The sequence below is a fragment of the Heterodontus francisci genome, chromosome 17, assembly GCF_036365525.1.
Source record: "Heterodontus francisci isolate sHetFra1 chromosome 17, sHetFra1.hap1, whole genome shotgun sequence".
NCBI lineage: Eukaryota > Metazoa > Chordata > Chondrichthyes > Heterodontiformes > Heterodontidae > Heterodontus > Heterodontus francisci.
The window spans coordinates 18,455,633-18,479,364 of record NC_090387.1 but is presented as its reverse complement, the minus strand read 5'-3'; the positions used below and the strand labels follow the sequence as shown (position 1 = coordinate 18,479,364).

Sequence of the window (23,732 nt, the reverse complement as noted above, 5' to 3'; positions counted from 1 at the left end):
GCATGATTCCCTTTGCAAAACTCAAATCATTTTCTTTCTTTTTATTCATAGGCTATTTTCTCAAATTTTGTGACAGTCGAGATGACATTCCATGCCAAAGCACTTGAGATGTACACAAATGCCTTCCATCACCTGAACAACTTTGATGAAGAGAAAGATCTGGTGGTACGAGTGGAAGTAACTTGAGTTCGGTCCTAGTAAAAAATATGCAGCAGACAGATTTACAAGTAGCCGAGCCTAGGATAAAACATCTAGATGAAAAACAAAAGCTCATAGAGAATGGCATTGCCAAGGCTGAAAAGAGTAGAAGACAAAAACAAGACAAGGAGTGGTTAGGTAACCCTGCTGCTTGGAATCAAAGGTGAAAATTATGGCACAGCTCACCACCATGTCTTACTACTCTCACACTGCAAGGTTTGGTGGTGACAACAACTTCCATGTGCGTGTGAATTGGTGTAGTAGAAGCTTGAAACATCATATTGGAAAGGATTTATCTTCTAATCTAGGCAGACGTCCTTCTCATTCAATTTATTTCCCACTTTATAACGAAAGAAACTCAGAAGAGGTTTGACATATTTCTAAAAAAATTGAATAAACCAGCAGAGGGACTTTAAGTTGGGTCTCAGGTGAACAATGTCAAACAGGAAAAGTCCCTCTGCTCCATCCAACCTGTCCCACACAATTGTGATACCTTCACAGTAAATACACAACACCCCACCCAAAAGTCATGTCATCCCCTGGGAGATCCAGGCCAATTGGGGGAAAATAATTTGGACCAGCCAGGAATGCATTGGAATAATTCATTTAATTGGCACAAACTGGAAGACAATCTATTCCTTTCATCATCTTATAAACCCCAATCAGATCACCCCTAAATTGACACTTCTCTAAAGTGTAGAGTCCCAACTCTTTTAGCCTATCTTGATAACCAACAAGCTTTATACTGGGAATTAGTTTAATGGCTCATCTTTGCACCCTTTCTGAAGTCTTAATATCACTCACCATTTGAGGGATTAAAACTGGATACAGTATTCCAGGTGAAGCCTGACCAAGATCTTGTACAAGGACAAAACAGTATGCCTTGTCTTATAATCAATTTTCTTTTGAATGTGTCCGACACCCTCTTTGCTCTATCACGACATACCATTGCTAATGAACCTTCAGAGATCTATGCAATAGAACATCCAGATCTCTATCTTCCTCCACATTATTTAATGCTTTTCCCTAAATGTTGAACATTCACTATGCCCACGTGCATAACACTGCACTTTTCCAAATTAAATATAATTGGAGATTGGGTTCGTGACTGGCAAATTATGTTTAATTTGGAAAAGCGCAGTGTTATCAGTCAAGAACCCAATCTGCTAACACAAGATCAATCGGAAAGCAATTCTTAGTGTCATCTGCAAATTTCAAAATTGTGCCCCAAAAGCTATATCCAGGACATTAATAAAAGCACCTTCCCTGCTAGGTCACCCTGGTAACATCACTGAAGACATTGTTCTCATGGAGCAGCTCCATTGTAAACATCAGAGCTCAGGATTTCAGGCTATCTGGGAGCCGCAGAATCCCAGAAATTTACATTTGCAGGTAGGAAATCTTTACCCTCTCGTTTCCTCCCCGCTACACTCACCTCTGATTGTCTTCCTTCGACCATTTCATTCAACCTTTCTGAAAGTATGGCCAGCACTACACTCTAGTTGCCCCAGAGGACATACCTAGTATGCAGGGTGGGTAAGAGTTCTCCTCATTTCCAAAGACACTTTCCTGCAGCAAGGAGGCGAGCGGCTCACCAGTCAACATAGGAACAAAGGTAGAGGCCATTCAGCCCCTCAAGCATATTCCACAGTCCTCCACAACGCCCCTCTCAGCCAGTCACTTTCAATTATTTTTCAACCCTGTTGTATGTGAATTTCTTTTTCACAGGCATTTAGGGCAAAGGTCTGCATCAGTGAATTTGAAAATGACGCACGTCCATCTCAGGCCCACAGCAGCTCAACCTTACAACAATCCCCAGGCAGCCAGGTAACATGTCTTTGAACTATTTCAAACTTTTCTTCCGAGTTAATCAACTGGCAGTGGAATATGAGTCAGGCAAGTAATTTAGCGCAGCACAAAATTAATGAAAATCATACGATTGTACAAAATTGACAGGCAGGAAAAGACCAGCTGATCCATCAAGCCTCTGCCACACCATGATGGCAGAAGCATCAGAACTGAACACTTCTTTCTCTCTCTCCCTTTCGCAGCCAGGTAAACTCCTGGGAGAGGCAAAAAGAGAGAAAATAAACCCAGGGCCAATAAGGGGAAAAAATACTCTGAAAAATTCCTCTCTGGCCCCCCTCAGGCAATAGAAACCAATCCAAGAGATCATATGGACCCAGTGTAAATCATTGAATCATAGAATTGTACAGTACATAAGGAAACCATGTGACGCATCGAGTCTGCACCAGCTCTGTGGGATTTGGACCCTCAATCTTCTGACTAAAGAATTAGTTCACAATTTTCCAACGCCAATAGCTTCACAACAGAAATTTTCCCCAAAGGAGCTGCAATTACTTTTAAGACAAAATAAGTGAGGGAGAGCTGACAGGTCTGCATTCCCTTTGAATAAACAGATACCAAATTCTATTAGAGTTTTCTACACAAACTTCAACAGCATTTGTTTTTCAGATACTTAGACTTGTTTCAGATTAACGCAGTTTGGAGATTCAAAGATTCCAGATAGAATACCAAAATCTTAGATAATGGCTTGGATTTTGCAGTAGTAATTGTGGAGAAACTGGTCAGCGTTTGCCATCATTAGTCCTCTGAAACTGGAAGCAACTTCTGGAGTCCGCAAACATGCAGTTCAACATAGAAATCCAGAAGTTGCTGTCAGTGATTCTATACTTCCCCACAGGCTGTATTGTTGAAACCCCCCAGACTGCAATTAAGTAGAATCACAGAACTGAGAACTTGTCGCTATTAGTCTCATTATAAAAACCCTGGAAGATATTACACCTTATTGAAATAGATGTAACTGGGTTTTTAATGGTATACTAAGTTCACAGTTATTACGAAACAATCTCACTGGCCCCGGAAAACTAATTTTATATTTGTGGCGTGTCCAATTTCACCATTATAATAAAAATTCACATTTTAAAATAAATTTTTTACAAGTTTGTTTATTTTATTTCAGTTTCTACTTTAATTCCATGTGTACGTACCAATGATTTATTTTGTCCCTTTTAAAATGTTAATTGAAAGAGAAAAATTCGGAGCATTTTACTTCCTGGTTTGCTGTGTGTGAGAATGTTTCAATGTGATTCGCTGCTTACCTCGCTAGATGACTTCACTGTTACTGGTCACCTGGCAATTCCCATGACTTGGCGTCGGATTCAAGCTGACTTTGGGAAAGGGGAAATCCTTGCCTTGGAGATTGCTAGATCTTTGCAGGCAGCTTTCTGCAAGGTCAGCGATGAGCAGTGTCACTTAGCCACTGACTGCAAAATCTGACTGATGTAAAAACAAATCAGCATTTACAAGCTCATTCAGAAACACCTTTCTCACTGCAAGTGATACAAATACATCACAAGGAATCAGTTGGGAATCTACCAAAGTCTTTGGCTTTTAAGTTGCACAGTGTCAATATTAGAATACAAAAGCTGAAAGCATTCAAATAAAATTCAAATCATTTATTTTTAAATGTTTAAAGTAACAGACCATGTCATTTTAACTGCACAACTTCAGATTTTGTCCATCAATATTTGCATAATGTAATTTTAAGACCTTTGTGCTTAAAGTGCAAAACCCTAATCTGCATTTGTTCATAGTGATTCTCACTGCAACTTACTTCCGTAATTAAACTCTTAATGTCACTGCAGCTCCGGACTCCATCAAGGACTCTTCATGCTCATTTTCAGGAAGAGGAGCCAGGGGAAGAGGAAGAAGAGGAGGATGAAATTGAAGAGTTAGAGGAAGTCAGTGATGATGAGTACGATCAATATGCAAAAATTAGAAAATGAATTATTTATTACTGACGGAAAGCAGAGCCCACTTTGCAATATTATTTTCCAAATGACTGCTTCTGGAAGTGAGATGAGTAAATTAGTGTTGAGGCCAAACCAAACCATTTGTCAATGATACCATTGGTAGCTGTAGAGTCTAGAAACTGTCCAATCAACAATTGGATGGAGTCTCTAAAAGGGGATAGACCGCAGAGCACTGAACTCTACGTTTTCAAATCATATGTTGTTCTTAACATTCATTCTTTCCCCCATTGGGTTAGGGAACCAGTTTTGCAGCTCTGAGTGACCCAGGATGGATGGGAAATAAATTTGATCAAACAGAGAATTAGGCAAACCTTCCTGACACTGAACCTGTGCCAAACGAGAAGGAGTACGGGAACTGACAGAGAGAAACTATTTCTGCTGGTTGGGGAGTCTAAGATTGGGGGGCATAGTCTAAAAATTAGAGCCAGACCTTTCAATAGTGAAATTCGGAAACACTTCTACGCACAAAGGGTGGTGGAATTTTGGAACTCCCTTCCACGAACAGCAACTGATGCTAGATCAAATGTAAATTTTAGAATCATAGAATGGTTACAGCAAAGGAGGCCATTTGGCCCATAGTGTCTGTGCTGGCTCTCTGCAAGAGCAACTCAGCTAGCCCCACTCCACCACCCTATCCCCAACTCAGCTAGCCCCCACTCCACCACCCTATCCCCAACTCAGCTAGCCCCCACTCCACCACCCTATCCCCGACTCAGCGAGCCCCCACTCCACCACCCTATCCCCGACTCAGCGAGCCCCCACTCCACCACCCTATCCCTGTAGCCCTGCAAATTCTTTTCTCCAAGTTCTTTTCCAATTCCCTTTTGAAAGTTCTGATTGTATTTATAAAAGTTCATCATAACCTATTTGCTTCTATGCCTCTATTTATAAAGTCCAGGATCCTGTATGCATAATTAACCACTTTCCCAATCTGCCCTGCCATCTTCACCGATTTGTGCACATATACGCCCAGGTCTCTCTGTTCCTGCACCCCCTTTAGAATTGTGCCCTTTATTTTTTATTGCCTCTCCTCATTCTCCCTACCGAAATGTACCACTTCACTCTTCTCTGCGTTAAATTTCGTCTGCCATGTGCCTGTCCATTCCACCAGCCTATCTATGTCTTCTTGAAACCTACCACAACCCTCCTCTCACAGTTCAAAATACTTCCACGTTTTGTGTCATCTTCAAATTTTGAAATTGTTCCCTCTATACCCAAGTCTGGGTCATTAATCAAGAAAAGCAGTGATCCTCGTACTGACCCCTAGGTGACCCCACTATATACCTTCCTCCAGTCTAAAAAAGAACGTTCACCACTACTCTCTGTTTCCTGTTACTCAGCCAGCTTCGTATCCTTGTTGCTGCTGTACCTTTTATTCCACGAGCTTCAACTTTGCTGTTATGTGGCACTTTATAAAATGCATTTTGGAAGTCCGTGTACAACACATCAGCCACATTAACCCTCCCTGTTACTTCATCAAAAAACTCAATCAAGTTAGTTAAACATGATTTGCCTTTAGCAAATCTGTGCTGACTTTCCCTAATTAATCCACACATCCAAGTGACTGTTAATTTTGTCCCAGATTATTGTCTCTAAAAGCTTTCCCACCACCAATGTTAGACTGACAGATTTAAGGTGATTGGTAGAAGGATTAGAGCGGAGATGAGGAAAAACTTTTTCACCCAGAGGGTGGTGGGTGTCTGGAATTCACTGCCTGGATCGGTGATGGAGGCAGAAATCCTCAACACTTTTAAAAAGTACCTGGACCTGCACCTGAAGTGCTGTAACCTGCAAGGCTACGGACCAGGTGCTGGAAGGTGGGATTAGATTGGGCAGCTAGTTTTTTCAGCCGGCACAGACATGATGGGCTGAAAGGCCTCTTTCTGTGCCGCAACTTTTCTATGGTTCTATGACAGGCCTGTAGTTGCTAGGTTTATCTTTAGACCCTTTTTTGAGCGAAGGTGTAACATGCACAATTTTCCAGTCATCTGGAGCCACTCTGTTCCCCTCGTCCTGTATCGAACGAAGATTGGAAGATTAATTTTAAAACTGAGACTGATAGATTTTTGTCAACCAAAGGTATTAAGGGGGCAAAATCGGGTATGTGAAGTTAGGCCGCAGATCAGCTGTGGTCTCATTGAATGGTGGAACAGGCTCGAGGGGCTAAATGGCCTCATCCTGTTGCTATGTTCCTATGTATTGAAAGATATTTCTGTGAGTTCAACAGTTCTGTCAACCAAAATGAGCAGAATGCCTTGGGGACAGGTAACTGAAGGGAGGGGGAGGATAAAAATGGGAAATACTAATTAGCAGTATTTAAAAAGTACTTTGTATCTAAGGGCTGATATACAGCTGCCAAGTCTCTGAACCCATCATTAAATGAGGAATACTTTCCCCTGGGGGGAAACTGTATCATGTCTAATGATGGTTTGGGTTGGTCCAGATATTTGTTCATTCATCCATCCATTATTCAGCCCAGTGTGGCACGATGTAATGTGCCACTGCAGTCTCTGGAGCAGAATAGATTTTGACACAAGCTCTGTAATTATTGCAGAGCTCTTGGAAGTTGTCTATATTAAATGTTATATGTTAACGTCTGGAGAGTGTGGTGAAGACAGGGAATTAGACTGCTATATGAAAAGGAAGAAATTGCAGGGTTACGGGGAGAAGGTGGTGGAATGGCACTAAGTGAATCACTCTTTCAGAGAGCCAGTGCAGACACAATGGGCTGAGTGGCCTCCTTCTGCACTATAACAATTCTGTGATTCTGTGATATTCTCCTTCCCCACTGTTGGGAGTTCTTGCTTACTCTTCACCAGATGCCTCTTTGTCCCTGGGGTCATCAAACCAAAACAAATGTAAAGCAGTGCTCCATTTTTTAGTGGGGCACAGCTAACAGAAACCCGAATCGTAAAAGAAACCAGAGGAAACTTAACAAATGAAATAATAGCTTTGCCACCCGTGTCGACAATGAGTCTCTGCAGTGCCCACTGATCCCGGAAAGCCTCAAGTGCAATGGTAGCCACCACCTGCTCCTTTTCCAAGCCCACGCGGAGCAGTCATTCCCGCAAACCATGGCCAACTTGGATCTGCCCTTCATCAGACGCACAAGAGTAAGAGTTGCTGTTGTTTAGCTGCAGTGAACCTGCAGGCTTCTCCTGTAATCCTGGTCAGCAGACCCGACTCATATGTTTACACTAAGAGTGAAGAGGAGATTTCATGAAGCAAGTGTCAGTTTACTCAGCAATCACAACAGAGGGACAATGCTTTGAAAAGGGTCCGTCATCATCAGAAAAAGCTGGCAAATGTTCACATCTGGAATTTCCACAGGATGCTTGGCCGAGAGATGGTCAGAACCTAAGAGAAACGTCATTAGGGTTATTGAGTTATACAGCACAGAAATAGGCCTTCGGCCCATTGTATCCGTGCTGGCTATCAAGCACCCATCTATTCTAATCCCATTTTCCAGCACTTGGCCCATAGCCTTGTATGCTATGGTGTTTCAAGTGCTCATCTAAATACCTCTTAAATGTTGTGAGGTTCCTACCTCGACCACCGCATCAGGCAGTGTGTGTTCCAGATTCCAGCCACCTTCTGGATGAAAAATCTTTTCCTCAAATCCCCTCTAAACCTCCTGCCCCTTACCTTAAATCTATGCCCCCCTGGTTATTGACACCTCCGCTAAGGGAAAAAGTTTCTTCCTATCTACCCTATCAATGCCCCTCATAATTTTGTATACCTCAATCAAGTCCCCCCTCAGCCTTCTCTGCTCTAAGGAAAACAACCCAAGCCTATTGGGCGGCACAGTGGCGCAGTGGTTAGCACTGCAGCCTCACAGCTCCAACGTCCTGGGTTCAATTCTGGGTACTGCCTGTGTGGAGTTTGCAAGTTCTCCCTGTGTCTGCGTGGGTTTTCTCCGGGTGCTCCGGTTTCCTCCCACAAGCCAAAAGACTTGCAGGTTGGTAGGTAAATTGGCCATTATAAATTGCCACTAGTATAGGTAGGTGGTAGGGAAATATAGGGACAGGTGGGAATGTGGTAGGAATATGGGATTAGTGTAGGATTAGTATAAATGGGTGGTTGATGGTCAGCACAGACTCGGTGGGCCGAAGGGCCTGTTTCAGTGCTGTATCTCTAAACTAAACTATCCAGTCTCTCTTCATAGCTGAAATGCTCCAGCCCAGGCAACATCCTGGTGAATCTCCTCTGCACCCTTTCCGATGCAATCACATCCTTCCTCTAATGTGGCGACCAGAACTGTACACAGGACTCCAGCTGTGGCCTAATTAGTGTTTTATACAGCTCCATCATAACCTCCCTGCTCTTATATTCTATGCCTCGGCTAATAAAGGCAAGTATCCCGTATGCCTTCCTAACCACCTTATCTACCTGTGCTGCTGCCTTCAGTGATCTATGGACAAGTACACCAAGGTCCCTCTGACCCTCTGTACTTCCTAGGGTCCGACCATCCATTGTATATTCCCTCGCCTTGCTCGTCCTCCCAAAATGCATCACCTCACACTTCTCAGGATTAAATTCCATTTGCCACAGCTCTGCCCATCTTACCAGCCCATCTATACCGTCCTGTAATCTAAGGCTTTCCTCCTCACTATTTACCACACCACCAATTTACATGTCATCTGCGAACTTACTGATCATACCTCCTATATTCACGTCTAAATCATTAATGTATGTTACAAACAGCAAGGGTCCCAGCACTGATCCCGGCAGTACACCACTGGTCACAGGCTTCCAATTGCAAAAACAACCCACAAACAGCACCCTCTGCCTCCTGCCACCAAGCCAATTTTGGATCCAATTTGCCAAATTGCCCTGGATCCCATGGGCTCTTACCTTCTTAACCAATCTCCCATGCGGGACCTTATCAAAAGCCTTACTGAAGTCACTGTGGACTACATCAACTGCTTTACCCTCATCTACACATCTAGTCACCTCCTTGAAAAATTCAATCAAGTTTGTTAGAATGGTTCACACCGTTTCTTCAGGGTATCTGGTGATTTCCCCTTCGAATTTGGCAGAAAGTTTGGGAGAACTAAGGGCCTTAGTTTTTTTTTTGGCTTTGTTCGAGAAAGGCAAGCCAAAGAAGCCATGCATCAATTAACGTCATGCCCCATCATGTGGTTCAGCTGGGTTTACTTCATTGTGCTGTCTACCTGTCAAAAAAAGGATTTTAAAAAAATATTAAATATCTTACCTTTAGAAGATCATAAGGTTGCTGCAAGAGAGGAATCAAAGTCAGTTTGAAAGATTAATGGAAAGCCCAGCAGGTGCTAGATGTGTTGCATTGCTGGTCTTCATAGTGTGTTATTTTTGGTTAAAACAGGTGTTATATCTGGAAGGAATATTTTTTAAAAATCCTTCACTAGATATTTCAAATAAATCTATGAATACAAATATGGTTGGTGCATTAAAAAAAAAACTAGCTGTGACGTAACCTCGTGTTTGAAGGATGGTCTGTGTTGTATAGTTGCTAAGATGATGCTGCATTTAATCTAGGCTGTCCCTTTAAAGCTACAAAGTGCAATCCCTGTGGGGAAGTGCTCCAAGTATGCATATCTGAAGTCAATTAAAAGCTTTGTTGCCTTTTTCTGAGGGGCGTGTCTAGATTGGCAGCTGCACGTAGATCCATTGCTCCTGCTCCTGGGAGACAAGTTGTCAAGGTCACAAAAATCACCGGAAAATGACTGGCTTTCTTTTTTTTTTACCATTTGTCATTTTACTTTGCTGTTTTATGTATAATTTGAGCAAATTGGGACGTGTCTAGATTGGCAGCTGCACGTAGATCCATTGCTCCTGCTCCTGGGAGCAGACTTCACATTTATGACATTTTTATGGGCAATATTGATGCTGGATTTCCATTCTTTGTATAGTTGTTGAGTTTTACTGTCAGCAGCACAGTAATTCTGTTTAAAAGAAACAGTACTTTGCAGCGCAGTCATTTAGTGTAAAGGGAGCAGCTGTTAACTGCATTACTCAATGCAGACTGGTACAACAGCAGACAGTCCTGTGAAAGGGAACATTGCACCTTATGAAGCAGTATAGACTATTCCAGGTAAAGCCATTACAAGTATATAACTGTACAACCAATTCCTAATAAAAGTGGAGCATCAGGGCATGCAGCAATATAACTTGTTTCTATTGAATGAAATGTTACTCAGTGCACTGCAGCACTTGTCCAATACTGAACTCTAAATTGCCAGATGGCTCTGGATCAGCTTCCTGTGATGAGATGGATCCCAATATCCGCTCACAGAAGCTGCTGTTTGACTGAAACCTCAGCTAGTATTAATTGGTCACCTGTCCAGTGACCTCTCTTCTGTCTCCTCAAAATAACACAGGCAAACAGAGAAAAAGATGATACCCAAATGAAAAGATCTAAAAGAAAGAGGGAATTCAGTGTGTATTAGTGCAGTTGTGCTATCAAAAACCTTTCATTAGTTGAGAAGACTTTTGGAAGTGATCTTACATGATTCTTAAAGCAGATTAAGGTCAGGGAAAGCAGAGCAAATGATGCCAAATTGGATTAGAATTTCACACAAAAAAACCTTTCTCGAGGGCAACTTTCTCATTGCTCACAAAATAGGGACTGTGATATCATTTCAAAACTATTTAATGAGAAATGTGTGATTTGCTTAAACCTAATCAGTGACGTATGTTGGTAAAATTATGAGCAGGGATTATTCTCTGTCGTTTGTCTTTTATGTAAAAGTCCAATTCACGGACACATTTTCCAATGTTTTGTGTGGTGCGCGGATGCCAATTTGCACCCTGTTCAGAATAAGCAATCACAATACGTAATAAAACAGCAATGACCTGTGTCTTTCTGTGATAAGTAGCCATATTCTGCTAAGTACCAATGAGATAGATGATTTATAATTGTGTGCACTCCCGTCTGATTCTGCTCATGTTGAATTACACAATGACAAATTACATTTTACTGAAAAGAAAAAACTTGCATTTATATAACAACTTTCACAGGCTGTCCCCAAGTTTACAGCCAATGAAGTACTTCTGAAGTGTAGTCACTGTTGTGAAATAGAAAATGAAGCAGCCATAGGATGCACAGTTTGATCCCACAAACAGCAACGTGATAATGACCAAATCATCTTTTATTTTTTTTTTAAAGTGATGTTGGTTGAGGGATAAATATTAGCCACATACCAGTGAGAACTCCCCAGCTCTACTTTGAAATAGAGCCATGGGATCTTTTACATCAACCTGAGAGAGCAGGTGGGACCTCAGTTTGATGTCCCATTCTAACCACATGGCACTCCCTCAGTGCTGACACTGGAACATCACCCTAGATTGTGTGACAAATCTCTGGTGTGGGACTTGAATTCACAATTCTTTGAGTTGTAGGCCAGAAGTGCTACTCAACAAGCCACAGCTGACACTTCAATTTTAACAGGAACTGTTCCACCTGAGATGCTGAGCAGAATCAAGGTGGAACTATCCAGAGGACCCTGTGAGACTCTCAGAAAAGTGCATCTCCACTGCCAGCTGGGAAGTCGGCGAGTTCATATCACCAACAGCCTCTGTCACCAAGAGGCTGCAGGTCTTGAATATAAAAGCACCTTGAGGTTACCTGAACACATTTCTTCACATCAGTCTGAGCTGGACTGAAAGACATCGGTCCCAGTCTGCAGCAACACCGAGACACCACTCATTATAACTTGCAAAAAGACATTTATTAGAGAATAAGTACAAAATTGTAAAATACAGAGCAAATGTACACAAACAAAATTTAAAAAACAATTTCTCAAAATATATCACTCGTAAGATACTGTAGTTCATATCTGATTACTGATTAAAGCGATGGGCATGATTGGGGCACATTTAATAACAGATGAATGTAAGATTGGAAAACTCTTAACGACAAAGCATCTAACAAACTTGCCTTATGTTTTCTGATGATACAATATAGTTACTGACAGGCCCGGGACACTATGCCACTGGACATCTCTTATGCTCATTAAAATGTACAACACATCAGGAAAAAAACCCCACAATTATCTGCAGAAGAAAGGTTTAGTGTTTGTATATATCTCTCATAGCTTCCTCCGAGTTCAGCCTGAACTGAAAGGAGTTTTCTATGAATGATCCGTCATGTCAATGCAACTCCACGATGCCACTGAGACAACCCTGATGAGAAAATGACTTATTTGTGACATAGGCCTCATCACCACATTCTTCTGACCTGTTAGGAGCAGTTAGACAGCCCAAGGGTTACAGTTTTACAGTTTGGCCTTGGAGGGAGTACAGCGTAGATTTACCAGAATAATACCGGGGGCCAAATTTTTTAATGGCTGCAGTATGAGGAACCAGAGACAGAGAGGCCTGCAATTTCCTGTTACGCAAGTGATGGGTAACCTATTAAGGCAATTAATGGGCCTATTAAGGCCAATGTCCTGAAGCCAACTAGAATTTTCCAGTCAGCTGGTGGCCACCACCCCTTGGTGGCTGAAGCCTAGCTCACGCATGGAGTGGCCTCCTGGCAGCAGACCAGGCAACCAGTACTCCAGCATTGTTTTAAACCACCCCTCCCCCACCCCTGGAGCCAACATACCAAGATGGCCACTGGCCGCTCCTTGGAGTGGTTTCCCCTCCGCAATAACGGTCACGCAGCTGTAGCCTCTTTTTATTTTTCAAGTTTTTAAATAGTCTTCAGAGGGCGCCTCCATTCTCTCTCCCTCCAACCTACATTGGCAGCTTCCACCTCTGCCGGTGGGGCTGCCAATGGGTAAGTGCAGGAGGGCCTCCTATTGGCCCTCCAGCCTCAGGAACTTGGTCGCCGTCCTTAATTGGACAGGACTCCTTAACTGGCTGCCTCCTCCAAAATTGCCCTATCATTCCCGACCCACATTTCCTCCCAATGGCGGGATCGGGACTCACAAACGTAAATTCAGCCCCTGGACTCCAAGGGTTAAATTACAAAAAGAGTAAACACAAACTCTTGAAGTTTTCAAGATATTAAAGGGAACAGAAAGGGTAAATACAGAAAAACTATTTCTGCTCTTTGGGGAGTTTAAGACTAGAGGGTATAGTCAAAAAATTAGAGCCAGACCTTTCAGGAGTGAAATTAGGAAACACTTCTTCACGCAAAAGGGTGGTAGAAGTTTGGAACTCTCTTCCGCATATGGCAGCTGATGCTAGATCAATTGTTAATTTCAAAACTGAGATTGATAGATTATTCTTATCCAACGGTATTAAGGGATATGGGGCAAAGGCAGGTAAATGGAGTTAGGTCACAGATCAACCATGATCTCACTGAATGGCAGAACAGGCTCGAGGGGCTGAATGGCCTACTCCTCTTTCTATGTTCCTACCTACGATCTGTATTCACATCTAGTGAGTCTCCATGGCAAAATCTCTCTCTCCATTCTGTTACTCCTCCCACTGCTAGGCCTGTCAAACCTCCAGGTTTGTCTTGAAATCTTCCAGATTAATTAATGTACAGGACACACCTGCAAACAACCCAGGGGAAAAGTCATAGCGGCATTAAGGCAACATTGTGTTTATTCTTTTTCATTTTCTTTGGATGCTTTCATTTATTAGTTACAAAATATTGGAGATAGGGTTGGGGCAAAAAAGAGGTAGCAAAGGCGGGAATTTTATGGAGGTGATGGGGGTCTCAGCCGATGGCTGGAGAGCCAGCAAGACACCTATGTTGCCTCCTTTGGGGAAGGCCCGCCATATGACAAGTCAATCAGGCCATTAACAGGCCAATGGCGGGCCTTTCCCAGGATCAGGATCCCAGGGCCAGGAAGTCTCACCTACCACGAGCTGCCACCAATCAGAGGCCAGCAGCTCTTTTGTACAACACGCCAGTAGGGAGGCAGTAGCTCCTGTCAGAACGACACCCACTAAAGGCCCAGGATCGCCGAGCAACCCAGGCCTGAGGTAAGTGATAGCAGGTGATGTTTCATGGGGTAGGGGGTCGCAGGGTGGGGGACTGTAGTGGGGTAGCTAGCAAGGGCGGGGGGTGGCTCTCAGCGGGCCCCCCCTTTCCAATGCCGAGTCCCTCAATCAAGCGCTAAGTTTGCATTTTGTGCTCCCTGCACAATAACAGGCCTACCCGTCGCTGGGACAATACCAGCAGAGGCGGGAAGAGGCCCTTAATTGGGCATTAATTGCTACTTAAGAGCCTCAATTGGTGGTGGGGCGGGAAGGCCATTCATGGGCCTTCTTAGGGCGGTATGGGGCAGAACATAAAATACTGCCCTAAGAATCTGTTCCCTTTCCAATGGGCGGTGGGAAGGCAGTGGCGCCTGGACAATGGACCAATGGCGGGAGTTTAGAGTGGGATGATTCGAGGCAGGTGGTCATGTGAGGAAACTTTTGAGAATACACCCAACCATAGCTGGCAAACCTATCACCAGCACACCCCACCCTGGCTTCCTCTCTGTGTTATTCCTCGGACTGAAGACCTTGAATACCAACTTTGCAGTGAACAGCCCAGCATCAGCGGAGGACGAGCGCTGATTATTCAGAAACGTAACATACAGGTGCCAATATGATAAGAAACCTTCACAAAGTGATCGATCATTTTTCAGAATCTTCTGGAGTGTCACCTTGGGCTTGTTCTAAGCAATCCTAATGTAAATACTGTCTTCAGAGCAAAATAGTCCAGCCAGAAGGTATTGGAAAATGCGATTCACCAGTTCAGACTGCAAACATTTACATTTTCCTTTTTCTGGGTGTGTTACTGAATTTTCCTTCAACCACTCTATTCAGCTGTGACAGCGCGGTTTCACTCTGCAAGGTAGCGGGTTACCTATCATGGCTTTAAACCTTGTCGTTCAACGGTCCCTTTGGTAATGAACACTCATTGTTCTCAAATTAAAGTCACACTTGCATGAGCATTGTCAAGATTAAAGCATTCCTATCTGTACAGCAGTCCTTGACAGAAAATAAATTCTAGATAAGGAATCTTTCGTCTACTAGTGTCTTCGCTGCTAAGTTCCTCCTTGAAATCGCCTCTCTTATTAATTCCAGAATCTGATTTTATAAGAAAAAAAAACATTTTTGGGTTAAAAAGGACTTGTAATCAGTTCTCAACTATCCTAATGGAACAAGTACTGTTTGTAAATGAAAGACTTGCATTTATATAGCACCTTTCACAACACCCCAAAGCACTTTACAGCCAATGAAGGACGTTTGAAGTGTAGTCATAGGAAATGCAGCAGCTAATTTGCACACAGAAAGCTCCCACAAACAGCAATGGGGTAATGATCAGGTAATCTGTTTTAGTGATGTTGATCAAGAGACTTCCTTGTCTCCAAACAAACAATAACAACTTTCATTCATATAGTGCTTTTAAGCTGAAAACAAATTCCAAAGTGCTTCGGAGGTAGGTATAAGGTGAGCCAGAAAGGAAGAGATTAGGAGATAAAAACAAGAAATGCTGAAAATACTCAGCAGGTCTCTCAGCATCTGTGGAGAGAGAAGCAGAGTTTCAGGTCAGTGACCCTTCATCAAAACTAGCAAATATTAGAAATGTAAAAGGTTTTAAGCAAGTAAAGCAGGGGTGGGGGCAAGAGATAACAAAAGAGAAGGCGTTGATAGGACAAGGTCACAGCGAATAACTGACCAGAAGGTCATGGAGCAAAGGCAAACGGTATATTAATGGTGTGCTGAAAGACAAAGCATTAGTGCAGAGAGGGTGTTAATAGACAGAAAAATGAACAGCCTGGCCCCAAGCACAAACATTAAAAAAAGTGGGTAGGCACAGTAGAAACAAAATAAACTAAAATAAAACAAATAAATAAAAAAGAAAACAGAAAAATTAACTAAAAATAAAAATAAAAAGGGGGGCCCCATCATGTTCTGAAATTATTGAACTCAATGTTCAGTCAGGCAGGCTGTAGTGTGCCTAATCGGTAAATGAGGTGCTGTTCCTCGAGCTTGCATTGATGTTCACTGGAATACTGCAGCAATCCCAGGACAGAGATGTGGGCAGGAGAGCAGGGGGGTGTGTTGAAATGGCCAGCAACCGGAAGCCTGGGTTCATGCCTTCAGACTGAGCGGAGGTGTTCTGCAAAGCGGTCACCCAATCTGCGTTTGGTCTCCCCAATGTAGAGGAGACCATATTGAGAGCAGCGAATACAGTATACTAAATTGAAAGAGGTACACCTGTGTCACCTGAAAGGAGTGTCAGGGGCCTTGGATAGTGAGGAGAGAGGAGGTAAATGGGCAGGTATTATACCTCCTGCGATTGCAGGGGAAGGTGCCGTGGGAAAGGGACGAGGTGGTGGGGTAATGGAGGAGTGGACCAGGGTGCCGCAGAGGGAACAATCCCTTTGATATGCTGACAGTGGAGGGGAGGGGAAGATGTGTTTGGTAGTGGCATCACGCTGGACATGGCAGAAATGGCGGAGGATGATCCTTTGGATATGGAGGCTGATGGGGTGGAAAGTGAGGACAATGGGAACCCTGTTGTGGTTCTGGGATGGAGAGGAAGGGGTGAGGGTAGAGATGCCGGAAAAGGGCCGGACACGGTTGAGGGCCCTGTCAACCACAGTGCGGGGGAATCCACGGTTGAGGAAAAAGGAAGACATAGCAGAAGCGCTGTCGGACTAGGTTGCATCATCAGAGCAGATGCGTTGGAGACGGAGAAACTGGGAGAATGGAATGGAGTCCTTACAGAAAGCAGGGTGTGAAGAAGTGTAGTCGAGGTAGCTGTGGGAGTCGGTGGGCTTATAATGAATATTAGTTGACAGCCTATCCCCAGAGATGGAGAGAGAGAAGTCAAGGAAGAGAAGGGAAGTGTCAAAGATGGACCATGTGAAGGTGAAAGAAGGGTGGAAATTAGAAGCAAAGTCGATAAAGTTTTCTAGTTCTGGCGGGAGCAGGAAACGGCACCGATGCAGTCATCAATGTACCGGAAAAAGAGTTGGGGGAGGGGGCCTTAGTAGGACTGGAACAAGGAATGTTCGACATATCCCACAAAAAGACATGCATAACTAGGACCCATGCGGGTACCCATAGCAACACCTTTTACTTGAAGAAAGTGAGTGGAGTTGAAGGAGAAGTTGTTCAATGTGAGAACAAGTTCAGCCAGGCGGAGGAGGGTGGTGGTGGATGGGGATTGGTTAGGCCTCTGTTCAAGGAAGAAGTGGAGAGCCCTCAAACCTTCCTGGTGGGGGATGGAGGCGCAGAGAGATTGGACGTCCATAGTGAAGAGGAGGCGGTTAGGGCCAGAAAACTGGAAATTGTCAAAATGACGTAGGATGTCAGAAGAGTCACGGATGTAGGACAGCTTGGTCCAAGTGATGTGTTTGAGAAGGACTTTAAAGAGAGAGATGGAGAGCTGGATGGGTTTAGGGACTAAATTCTAGGAGCTGGTCCCAGGTGATTGAAGACTCTGCCATGCAATAGTGGTGTGAAAAGAGGGCTGTGGCTGGGTCGCGGTGAGGGTTTTTAAAAATTCATTCAAGGGATGTGGACATCACTGGCAAGGGCAGCATTTATTGGCCATCCTTAATTGCCCTTGAGAAGGTTATGGTGAGCTGCCTTCTTGATCCGCTGTAGTCCATGTGGAGTAGGTATACCCACAATGCTGTTACGGAGGGAGTTCCGGGATTTTGACCCAGCATAAAACTGTAAACCACCGTGTAAAAAGCATAACTCAGATAACTGGAGTCCTCGGGAAAGAAGGAATTTAGAGCTGGAGTTGATTCCAGACAGTATGCAGCGAGATCATGGAGGAATTTAAAGATGAGAATTGTAAACCTAATGCATTGGGAGAGGGGGGTGTTCCGGAAGCCGTTGCAGGTCAGTGAGGACAGGGGATGTGCAAGTGGAAATAGGTTGGGGAGTAGGATACAGACTGCAAAATTTTGGACAACTTGTTTATGGAGGTTAGTGAAGGGAAGGTCAGCACGGAGAGCAATGGAATAATTGACTCCGGAGGTGACAAAGGCATGTAGAAGTGTTTCAGTACTGAGGAGCTGAGTTGGGGGCAGAGGTAGGTGATGTTAAAGAGATGAAGTAAGTAGTTGTTGTGATGGAGAAAATTTGGGGTTTTCAACTCTGCTCAGGATTAAACAGGCCACCCTGAGATAGTGTCTGTCAAGGGGATGGCATCAGTGACAAGGGATCAGAGTTTGTGGTGAGGGTTAAAGACAATGGCTTCAATCTCCCCAGTGTTGAACTGAAGGATGATATGACTCATCCAAACTGGTCAGGCACAGCAGCAACTCAGAGGCAGTCGAGAGCGAGAGGGGGCGGAGGTAAAACTGGGTGTCATCAGCTTACCTATGGATGATGTTGTGGAGGGGCAACATGTAGACGAGGAAGAAAACAAAAGGACAGATCCTTAGCAGTCTCTGCAGGTGGCCGTGTGGGGAAGGGAAGATAAGTCATTGTTGCAGGTCACTGATAGCTATTTCTAGATGGATGGTAATAGATTCTTAAAAAAGCAGTGCCATGAAGCATTGGAGACAGTAGATAGACATCAGAGGAGGCAGGCGGAGGCAGGCATGGTCAACACTGCTGAATGCCACAGCGAGGTCCAGGAGGAATAATGCACCGTAATTGCAATCCTAGGCCTGTTATCAGTCTGGTTCAAAACTGCTACCTGCAATCCCAGCACTATGTGTAACTATAAGTCCAAGTACGCAAATCGTTTAAGGTACAAAAGCAATCAAAATGGCCTTTATCTCCAGGGGACTGGAATACAAAAGGAGAGAAAGTTATCTTTCTGCTGTATAGAGCCTTGGTGAGACGCCACCTAGAGTACTACATTCAGTTTTGAACACCGCACCTCAGGAAAGATTGGCTTTTCAGCACAGATTCACCAGGACGATACCAAGGTTTAGGGGATTAAATTATGAGGACAGATTGCATAACCGTGGCTTGTATTCTCATTAGTATAGAGGATTCAGGGATGATCTAATTGAGGTGCTCAAAAGGTTTACAGGATTTGAGAAGGTAGATACGGAGAAACGATTTCATTTGATGACAGAATTCAAGGTCAAGGGGACATAATCTTTAAATAAGAGCGAGGCCGTTTATGAGTGAAATCAGAAAGAAATTTGGAACTTTCTCCCCCAAAAGACTAATAATACTTGGACACTTGGAGCTTTCATGATGGAGAGAGATTGATTTTTGTTAGGTCAGATTATCAAGGGATCTGGAGCATAGGTATGAAAATGCAGTTGAAGTACATATCAGTCATGATTGAACTGAATGGCGGGGCAGGCCTGAAGGGCTGCTCCTGTTCCTATTTCTCCATCAAACTTGAAGCGAGAACTGGAGGTCACCTTGTACAAAAGGTAGGAACTGCATAGAATTATCAGTGATAATTGATATGTGAGTGATCTCCTGGACCAGTTTTGAGCAAAACAGGGGGTCGGAGAGGAATTTCCCAGACTTTTTTCCTCCAAACTGGCCAGGGCTTTTATCTGGTTTTCCACCTCGCCCAGGAGGTCACATGGTTTCAGGCGGGTTGGGGAGTATATATTGTGATGCACGAGGTGTCACAATTGTGTGGGATAGGCTGGATGCACCAGAGGCTCTTTTCCTGCCTGTCACTGTATGTTTGTCATTCACAGCAGAAATCCATGATCCTGACATAAATCTGCCAAATATTTGTTAGCTGTCACTTACCTTTTGTACAAGGTAAGTGATGATTGCTGCCAGAACAAAGTCCTGTGTGCCCAGGTCCACTACAGAGAATAGCAGAGTATCAAAGAGCAGCAGCACCAACTCGTGGCCATAATAAAGAGCGTTGCTGAAGAGAATCCGATCATCTGGAAACAATGAGATTGAAAAATAACTGAGCCTCATGCACTGAGTCGGAAATTCTCACAATAAATGTTTTGTTAGCTCTCCCTGAGTCTTTTACAGCTGAGAAAACGGAATCGAAAAGCTCTATAACTACAAGGGCACAACTGCAAACTGCACAAGGCAGGGACTCCAGCTCAGAATGGGGCAAGGTGAACAGACAGTTTCAGTTTAACTACATCACATGGAAGCCAGTGAATCCCTGTGACACATTGGGCTGAAATTTATGAGTGTGCCGCAATTTGCAGCCGCACGCCCTGCTGTCGGCGGTCTTCAGGCGCGGATGCACCATCGCTGAGCCCCCGCGTTATTTCGTGCGGGGGCTCATTTAAATGGAGGGGAAGGACCGGCCACCCCCAATGACGTAGAGGGGGCGGCCACACTGTCCCTGGCAACAGCATCCGGCACCATTTTCGAAGGGCTTTAAGCCCTTAGAAGAAATTTTTAAATTTAAAGTAATATGATTGTTAATTGTGTTGAAAATATTAAATGAAAGCTGGAAGCCCTTTCCCACCCACATCCCCCTCCCCCCACCAATGGTAGCTCTTGGGCCAACATCACCAAAAGCAACTTTATTCCCAACCCGAACTTTGTAATATTTGTCCTTCAACCCCTTCGCACCATCCCCACAGCCGATAAAAATGGTTTTCCCCGCCCCCACCCCCTACTACTGCACTGATAATTTCACTCCTCCCCCATTCCCACCAATGTCACGCCTCGGAACCCCAAACGTAGTCTGCAATATCGGCATGGGATGGCTGCCAGAACAAGGTAAGTTTGCTTGGCGTGCTGGCCATGCGGCGATGGTCCTGCCTGCCAAAGGGCGAACACCAGTGGTGGTGGGATGAGGCCCTTAATTGGACATCCACAGGCCTTCCCCTAATAGAATTAATTGGCATGGAGGCAGGAAGGTGGCAGGGCCCCCACCCATCGTCATCCCGTCCTATTAAATGCCCTCCCCGCCTCCAAACTCGCCATGGGGGAAGAGTATAAAATTCCCCCCATGTTATCCAGTTACATGCAAATCACATGGCCCTCTAACCCCAGTGAGTAGTGAGTCTCTGGAATACATTGCCGGCCAGTGTAGTGGGAGCTGACTCTCTGCAATACTTCAAAAGGGAGCTGGTCTGGTTCCTGACTGGGACAGAGATTGTGTCATATCGAAGGCAAGTGTCCTGGTCTGTGCAATCTCCTGGATTGGTTTTGATCGCATGAGGGGGTAGAGGAATTTTCCAGAGTACATTTTTCCTTTATTGGGTCTGGGTTTTTTCCCCCTGCTTTTTTGCTCTCCCGGGAGATTACATGGCTTGGAGGGAAGGAAGGCAGGGGGGAGGGGAGGAAGTGTTTAGTTATGATGCTCCAGTCATCATGGTGTGAGGTAGGCTTAATGGACCAGCTGATCTTTTCCTGCCCATCATTTTCATTTGGCCCAACTTTAAATTACATCTGAGACTGTCAGATGTTGTACTTCATCACAAAGGTTGCAAAGAGAGAGAGAGAGATGAGGCAAATCAGGAAGCAATAATGAGGTGACGTCAAGCTTGGCTTTTAAAAGGCTATTCATTACTCAAGGAGTTTCACTGAAATCCTGATAAAGAATGAGGGTAGGAAAGTATACAACGGGGATTCGGGGAAGAGGGAAAAGAACATGTTATTGTTTAAGTTCAGGAACTGCAAAATAAAGTTTCCTGATAATGCAACAATTACACTGAAACCTGAAATAGTGGAACTCAGCTCCAGCGATTAACTGGAATCTTAATTTTACACCTGAATTTCTGTTTTCTCCCCACTGGAACGTTCTACAGATCTCTTAATTAAGGTACATAAAAGTTAGATCATAGAAACAGGCCATTTGTCATGAAACGTGAGATACTAGCGGTAAAAATTCTGCAAAGATTTCACCAAAATAACCACTAATGTTTCACACAACTCATTACAGCTGTGTTAGTTCAGGTTCAGGTAGTGAACTACATTTAGTTTCTGACAGGGTAGCTAGTGTGATGAGTAAGTCTGATAACCTCCTGATCATGTTAAACATTGTTCTGACTTGTAGGGCTGCTTCAGGGAAACTCTTTGGCCAAACTCAGATGACAGCAATGTTGCTGTTATGTGTTAAATCTGATTGATAAAAAGCTGTGGCTACATTGCACTGTATTAGTCATTTAAATACCGACAAACCTGCAGCTCTCACCATTGTAGAAGAAACTCCTATCGTCTGATCGTTGAAACTCAAAGTCCAAGATTCTCTCCAGGAAGAGTTTTTCCCTTACCACGTAGTCCATGTCTTTGTAAGCCTGCACAGAGAACACTCAGTAACATTACACAGGAAGAGGATAGTCTGCACGCAAACAATTGTTTGCAAATGGGAAAGATTGTAGGAGCTCACATTTATTCAGTGCCTTATCATCTCAATAGGACGTCATAAACTGCTTCACGCCTAATGAATTACTTTTGAAATACAGTCACTGCTGCTCTGTCAGCAAACACAACAGCTAAATACACGCACTGCAAGATCCCACAAACAGCAATGAAATAAACAGCCAGTTAATCTGTATTCGGTGGCATCAGTTGAGGGAATAAAGTTGACCAGAACATCAGGAAAACTTGAAGCTCTTCAAACAGTGCAAAAGGATCTTTTACATCCAATTTGATAGTCAGATAAAGCCTCAGTTTAACATCTCATTCAACAATACAGCATTCCCTCACTACTTACTGCACTGGATTATTCATAAGAGATCATAAGAAGTAGGAGCAGGAGTAGGCCGTCCGGCCCCTCGAGCCTGCTCCGCCATTCAATAAGATCATGGCTGATCTTTTCGTGGACTCAGATCCACTTACCCGCGCTCTCACCGTATCCCTTAATTCCTTTATTGTTCAAAAAGATATCTACCTTAGGTTTAAAGACGTTTACTGAAGAAGCGTTAACTACTTCACTGGGCAAGGAGTTCCATAAATTAACAACCCTCTGGGTGAAGAAGTTCCTTCTTAATTCAGTCCTAAATCTGCCCCCCTCTAATCTTGAGGCTATGCCCTCTTGTCCTAGCTTCACCTGCCATTATTGGCCTAGATTATGTGCTCAAGGTCCTGAATTGAGGCTTGAACCCACAGACTGCTGATGCAAGGGGTGAGAGCATTGCCAGCGAAGCCAAGCTGACACTAAACAAATCATAGCTTTGATTCCAGTAAGCCAGCCAATCACAAGCCTTCTTCTACATGGTAAAAGCCCCATTTGCTTCCAGATATTATATATCATTTTCCACTGCTTTATTTCGACAAATGATAGCTCACGGCCCAGCACGTCAAATGGGTAACAGAACAAGAACATGGTCAGCGCAGTACTCTGTGAAGTCAAGGGCACAAGACACTTGGGGAGGATACCCAAAGAGCTCGATAAGTAATCAGAGTGTTGGGGTCGTTTTCTGACGGCATGGCGGGCAGCTGCATCAGCCAGAGCACAGATTGGAAACCTGGCCAACAGGTCAGAATGAATGGTCAGGAAATCACAGGCATTCCGCTCCCCAATCTCTGGTAATGGCACCTTATATTGTTACTTCACAGACTGAGATTTTAACACCACATCTCCACCTTCCAGAGAGCTTCCTGATCTCAGTGGATGAGGAGTGGAGGTCACATAAAAGAGACAAGACGCATTCCTAAGCGAGGAAGAGAGCACGGCTCTCGCATAACTCTCAGCAATGGTTTCAAGCAACGCTGGGAAATAGGATGCAGTGAACTCGAGGAGTCTGGAGAAAAAAAAACAAAATAAAATTGACAGAAAAGGAGAAAAGAAACATCATGTTATTTAAAAAGGGTGGCTACATTGATTCAGACCCAACCTAGACAAATCCTACGATCCTGTGACAGATTTTGCTATTTAAAAACAGACTTCTA

The 23,732-nt window shown here is 44.0% G+C and overlaps 2 protein-coding genes across 4 annotated transcripts in view; one reads left to right on the top strand and one right to left on the bottom strand.

Moving 5' to 3' along the window:
• Nucleotides 1–10,859, top strand: part of LOC137378741 (CBY1-interacting BAR domain-containing protein 2-like) — a 39,470-nt gene extending 28,611 nt beyond the window's left edge. The window contains exons 7-9 of the mRNA XM_068049107.1: nt 52–165; nt 1,927–2,025; nt 3,867–10,859. Of these exons, the coding sequence (XP_067905208.1) occupies nt 52–165; nt 1,927–2,025; nt 3,867–4,007 (354 nt within the window). The 3' untranslated portion in view covers nt 4,008–10,859. The remainder of the gene's footprint in view (nt 1–51; nt 166–1,926; nt 2,026–3,866) is intronic.
• A 930-nt stretch (nt 10,860–11,789) lies between these two features.
• The window catches only part of LOC137378740 (meckelin-like), a 196,324-nt gene continuing 184,381 nt past the window's right edge, over nt 11,790–23,732 (bottom strand). The window contains exons 26-28 of one of the 3 annotated variants that reach the window (XM_068049104.1): nt 22,033–22,135; nt 19,665–19,807; nt 11,790–15,053 (exon numbers count right to left, since the gene is read on the bottom strand). In XM_068049104.1, the coding sequence (XP_067905205.1) occupies nt 14,973–15,053; nt 19,665–19,807; nt 22,033–22,135 (327 nt within the window). In that variant the 3' untranslated portion in view covers nt 11,790–14,972. Of the gene's footprint in view, nt 15,054–19,664; nt 19,808–22,019; nt 22,136–23,732 lie in introns of all 3 variants that reach the window. The other 2 variants (XM_068049105.1, XM_068049106.1) reach the window with 2 other exon arrangements.